The sequence below is a fragment of the Silene latifolia genome, chromosome 1 (genome assembly GCF_048544455.1).
Source record: "Silene latifolia isolate original U9 population chromosome 1, ASM4854445v1, whole genome shotgun sequence".
NCBI lineage: Eukaryota > Viridiplantae > Streptophyta > Magnoliopsida > Caryophyllales > Caryophyllaceae > Silene > Silene latifolia.
In genome coordinates, this window is record NC_133526.1 from 160,577,374 (window position 1) to 160,583,320 (window position 5,947).

A 5,947-nucleotide genomic window follows, 5' to 3' on the forward strand; every position below is an offset into this window, starting at 1 on the left:
GTAAGGGCCTCTATTACAGCTACAGCAAGAGATTCAGCTGATCTTCTCTGATTTCCTCTAGAATTCCCATGCTCAGCTTTATGGGTGGCTATGTCATCGATGATTTTCCACCCCTTTATCTCACCGCTATTTTCTTGAAATCTTCCATTAGCTGCAGCATCTAGGATAGCTCTTTGATCATCATAAAGACCATTGTAGAATTGGTTGCACAGAAACCATTTCTCAAACCCATGGTGCGGAATAGTTCGCACTAGTCTCTTGAAACGGACCCATGCCTCATGAAATTCTTCATCAGGACCCTGTTTAAAGCTCGTGATCTGAGCTCTAATCGCATTGGTCTTTGAGGCAGAGAAATATTTCTTGTAAAATGCTAGGGCCAGCGAATTCCAATCAGTAATCCCATTAGCAGCTCGATCCAGATCTCGGCACCACTCCCTAGCAGCATCACGGAGCGAAAATATGAACATCGTCTCTTTTACCTGATCCGGGGTCGCACCTGCTGGTGGGGGTATGGAACAACGGTAGTCAATGAATGTCTCCATATGTTTAGCTGCATCTTCATTTGCAGCTCCCCCAAATTGGTTTCTCTCAACCAAGTTAATATAAGACGGTTTTGGCTCGAATTTCCTTTCCGTTCCGGCTGGCAACGCGAATCCCTTATAGAGGTTCTCAGCTTTTGGCTCGGAGTGACTGGCTATACTTGCTTCTTCAGCCATCTTTAGAAAATCTGGAGAAGTAACGGTCTCAGCTGAAGAAGTAGAAATAGGTGACGAAGGTAGATCCTCCTCAAATAGCTCGTTCTCGTAGTAACTGGACAAAGTACTCAGCTCTTCCTCTGTCGGCAATACTCTAGATGATCGTCTCAACGCACGCAAAGTCCTTTCGATCTCAGGATCTAACGGTCTTAATTCACCACCCTGTGACCTGCGCATAAGAGGAAACTACAAGTAGAATATGAGAAGAGTTTAAGGAACAGATGTCCCTTAAACTAAGGAAAAGACTAAAAATAGAAACAATTAAAAATTAAACGATTGCCTCCCCGGCAACGGCGCCAAAATTTGATACCGTCGTAGAGTACCAAAGATAAATTTATAATCCAAACTACTACTATAGCTAGTGGCAGTCAGGGTCGAACCACAGAGAGGCGATGCAATTAATAGTTGTCCGATTTTAGTCTTAAAGTAACAAATGTGTGAGGGTTTGTTTTGAATTGTTCTATAACTAAAGTAAATAAATGAGTGATAAAAGAAACTGGATGAAATCAAATATTAAAAGGATGCTAAGACGGTCAGTTCACTGTAGTTTCGGCGGCAGGATACTAGGTAAGTCTGAGATAATCACGTGAGACGGGAAAATAAGAAGTCCTCTCGGTCCATTCTTAACAGGTAGCATCTTTCGATCTAGCTACGGGTCCCTAATATCACTAATACTAACTCTCGTCCTGAAAAGTGATTTAAAAGTCTTAATTAATTTATCTCTCGATCTTATTAATTTAGTCGTCTTAATTAAGTAGTCTATTTCCGTCCCCTATCTCTCGATCTTATCGGGTCGGTCAATTCCTAAGCATTCAACTAGTCGCGTGCACTCGATTTGTCAAATATAGCAATTAAATTAATTAAGCCGAAGGTATTCTCACGTGGGCTGTTCGATCGACCAGGGTAGGCCAGTCGATCGACCATGGCGCGGCTCAGGTCTACAAATTTTACGCCGCCTACACTACAGATTCCCTACATCTTAGCACATTAAATTTAGCTACTCATGATGATAATAAAAACAGTAAAATTGATAAACAAAGCAGATGATTTCATAATTGAATTAACTAAACAAATAATTAACATGAAACGATAAATTGGCTTTGGGATCCTATCTAGCAATTCTAAACTACGGAAGAATTAAAGCAATGAAATTTAACAAAGAAACAGAAGAATACCGTACGAAGAACTGAAGAGGAAAGAACCAAAGCTTAATGCGAAAATTAAATTTTATTGACGAAAACTAAACTAAACTAATGAATATTGAATTGTATGTTAAGAACTCAATGATAAAAACTGGATTATAGATGCTGAGGAAGAGTTACGTTATATAAGAATTATCACGTAACCTAATCCTCATAACCTAATTACAATGGGCTTCCTAATTATCGTCCTTTCAATTTGCGTCAGATTAACGGTTCGGTCGATCGACCAATGGGACCGGTCGATCGACCGAGATACGCTGAACAGTAGCTTCTATAAGTCGTGCTCTGGTCGATCGACTGAAAGCACCAGTCTATCGAACACTTCAACAGGTACTTGGCTCCAAAAGCTTCATGAATTCGTCTTTCGAGCCTCGATACGCGCACCAAGTTCGCTCCTCAAGTAAATGCTTCATGTCAAATGCAATGCTAAGTACTCGGAGATGGATTCGGCTCGATTTCCGCTGAATTCTTCACATTTCTGCAATATTACATAAAAACATGAAAGTAGACGGAAATAGGGAAAATAGTAGCTTAAACTACATAAATGAGCTCTGAAATGCGTGTAAAATAGGGTGTAAAACATCATATTTAAGACACGCATCAATTATACCTTCAGATCAAATTGAGCGTGACTATTATGCAGTTCTCGGCCATCTCTCAATACAAACTCCCGGTCATAATTTAACGTTTCCTCCATCATCTTCCTGGCTGCTTGAGGCACAATCCGTGTTATAGGAAGTCTCTGGCCAATATAAGTCCGTAGTACTGATTGTCAAAGTAGAATGGCGTCTTTGGATCTGTCATAACTACTTCTGATGCACTCTGCGAACACTTTTTAGCCAAACTCAGTGCATAATCTTTGCCGAGGGTTGAATCGAAAAATGTCAGGTTTCCGTTTGAGTCGATTTTAAATCTATCGTCAAAAACACTACAGTGAGCTGATCCAATGGTGTGTGCACCTGCAACGCCAACACACTCAGAAATAACTTAGTAACCTGTTGAAATTAAGGATGCAATTCCCAGTAATTTATTATTTATAATACCTGAGAGGATAACAATATCTTCCATAGATAACCCTTTAGAGCCAAAAATCTGAATCATAGTATCCACTGTGAAACTTGTGTCGATAAGGTTTGGCCTGACATTTGACATAGCCGAAACCCTTCCATCTAGCCTTCCTTTTGGAATCTGGATGTCTGGCCCTCCTACCTATTATTATAACTACCACATTATTTAAATCTGAAAGCAAAAGATATATGATGTTATACCAGCGCGACAACATTTCTAGCTGCCATTGCGAATCGAATCAGTCCTTTATAATAAAGGAACTTCTCATAGCTTGATAATACGACCCAACACCATTAATATTCCCCATTAATTTTTCCCCCAATTTCGCAACCAAATATATTACGCAAACTTTCAAAAAGTAATGAATTAATTAATACAATTAAACAGCGAAATGGTAATAATTCGACTGAATTTGTTGATAAAAAATGATGAATTGATCGTATTATTAGATTGATGATTTTAGATTGATGATATGATGATTTTTTTGGGGGGAAAATTATATGATGATGTTGCTAATTGATTAAGCAAAGAGGAGAAGGGGATAAAGATTGAGAGAGACCAAGAAATATTGGAAAAGTCAGCCAATTTAGATCGACACATAAGAAACAGCTGTTTGTAAAAATTAAATCTCAGCCATCTATTTTCCTTTATTTAATGGCTAAGATTTGTGAGCACACAAACTCACAACTCACCGTAAGAACCAAACTCACGAGATCCCGCCTATAAATATATATATATATATATATCTAGGATCCGGTGAGAACAAACATTCAGTGCAAATGGTGAGAACGAACTACAACCACAAGATTTAAAACAATTGAACAGATAAGATTAATTGCTTTCTTTTTACGCATTAAAAAAATTTACTCATTGAAACTATTCCTCTCTCCTCTCATTTTTTCCGCGTATTGCATCCCTTCTTTTTTTCCCCAATTTTATTCCACCATTTTTAATTCATTTTTCCTCATCAAATTGTATGTTAATCTTGCGAAAACAACGACGAAAGATCATCATTCATCTGTGATCTCCTCATATTAGCTTCCGTAATCGAATAATCGACCTCATTTTCATAAGTATTCATGTTTGTCTGTGCTTCATTCTTATTTGTTTTGCTATAATTCGTTGTTGACTCGCTGACTCGTCAGGCAACTCGCCAAGTTATGGCCCCTCATCGTCTTCCTCCTAGCTATGGCCCCATTATTTGAATCTTTTCTACCAGATCGCCGCCGACTCGCACAATTTGCACTACACGAGGTCGATGTATCTGGATTCGACATTGATGTATCTCAAAGCAATTTTAATGTACCTAGCAAGTAATTTTGTGTATCTATGTTTAGATACATTAAAATTGGTTTGAGATACATCAATAAGTAAACCAGATACATTAATTTCGATTAGCCCCCACACTGATCTGTGATGAATTGAAGTTACACACAAAATTAGTACCCTGCAAATTACAATTATCAACCACTCCCATTGGCCATTGCTATCAATGATTGTCATAGTCCCCATTACTGCTTGTATTTGGCTACAACAAACTTCCATGTTCGTTCTTCTTCATAAAAGACAACCCCATAACATTTAGAATTCTTGAACAAGGCGACGTTTAATTTCGTACAATAAAAACAAACAACAGCAGGTGTCGAGCAGAATTGTCGAAGGTTAACTCGTGTATTCCAATGGATATTACGCCACCGTTCTTGCTGACTGATACCCGTCGTTGTGAGTACCAAAAATAATATTTATAATTCCTATTAAAACTAACCTAGGCTAGTGGTAACAGGGTCGAACCACAAGGAGGCGAATGTAATTAATAATTGTCTAATTCAGTCTAAGGTAACAAATGTGGGGGTTGAATTGATTTTGTCAGTAGCTAACAGCAATAAAAATTAAACTAAAGAAGTATATATTAAAACAAATATAACAACTCGGAACCGTTTAGAGAGAGAGAATGAACGTAGAGAGAGAAAGCTTGTAACCAATTTACTTTATCAGCAATGGCGAGGAGTAAAAAGGCTACGAATCATAGTATTAGTTCATCTAAAAACAAAAATAGTAATTCATCATCTAATAATAATCATCAAAAGAGTAATAGTAATACGCCAAATAATAAGGAACTGAGTGAAATAGCAACACAGGTGAGTGTAGCGGAGAGTTCGCGGGCATCGGAACTTCGAGCTTTCAACCTAAACAAAGAATTGAACGTGATTCCTGAAGATAAGTCGACTGATGAGGACGAATGGCAGGTGGTTGGAGCACGGAAGAACAAAAATGGTGGTACAATGGGGGTTTGTCCTAAACTCAAGCTTGACGCCTCTGATGTTCAAGGTGAGCTGGATTTCTGGGCTTCTTCCATCTATTGCTATGTTCTTGGTGCTAATCCCCCTAGTCATGTGATTGATGGATTTGTGAGGAGGTTATGGCGCCAATTATCGATTGATAAGGTATCATTCCTACCTAATGGTATTTGTATCATTCGATTTAATAAGAGTGAAGATAAGGATTCTGTTCTTAATTCTGGGCCCTTGTTTTTTGATAATAAACCCTTTATTATTAAGAATTGGAACCCCGAATTGAAGTGTGTGAAGGATAAACCGGACTGGTGAATATTTGGGTGAGGTTCTATAACCTGGAACTCAAATTCTGGGGGAAAGCATTACCTAAGATTGCTGGGCTGGTTGGGAAAGCTGTAAGGAGTGACAAGGCTACAGACAATAGAGAATTCCTGGAATATGCTCGGTTTATGGTTGAGGTTAAAGTTGGGGATACTCTACCTGAAGTTGTGGAGTTTATTGATGAGATAGATCAGGTCCATAAACAGGAGGTGTATTATGAATGGAAGCCTTTGGTGTGTAGCTTGTGTAAAGGGATTGGCCATGATGAGGAGATGTGTAGAAAGCGGAAGGTAGCGAAGAAGCCAGC

General features: G+C 38.6%; 1 protein-coding gene and 1 non-coding gene across 2 annotated transcripts; one reads left to right on the forward strand and one right to left on the reverse strand.

The window, feature by feature from the left end:
- Window positions 1-225: 225 nt before the first annotated feature.
- Window positions 226-332, forward strand: LOC141622274 (small nucleolar RNA R71). Its single transcript, XR_012532920.1, has one exon. It is a non-coding gene; the product is annotated as a small nucleolar RNA R71 (small nucleolar RNA).
- Window positions 333-2,686: 2,354 nt separating this feature from the next.
- Window positions 2,687-3,252, reverse strand: LOC141586164 (peroxidase 18-like). The gene is made up of 3 exons (XM_074407304.1): window positions 3,226-3,252; window positions 3,001-3,166; window positions 2,687-2,916 (listed from the first exon to the last, which is right to left on the reverse strand). Exons 1-3 carry the CDS (start codon window positions 3,250-3,252, stop codon window positions 2,687-2,689), a joined length of 423 nt encoding a protein of 140 aa, XP_074263405.1.
- Window positions 3,253-5,947: the final 2,695 nt, after the last annotated feature.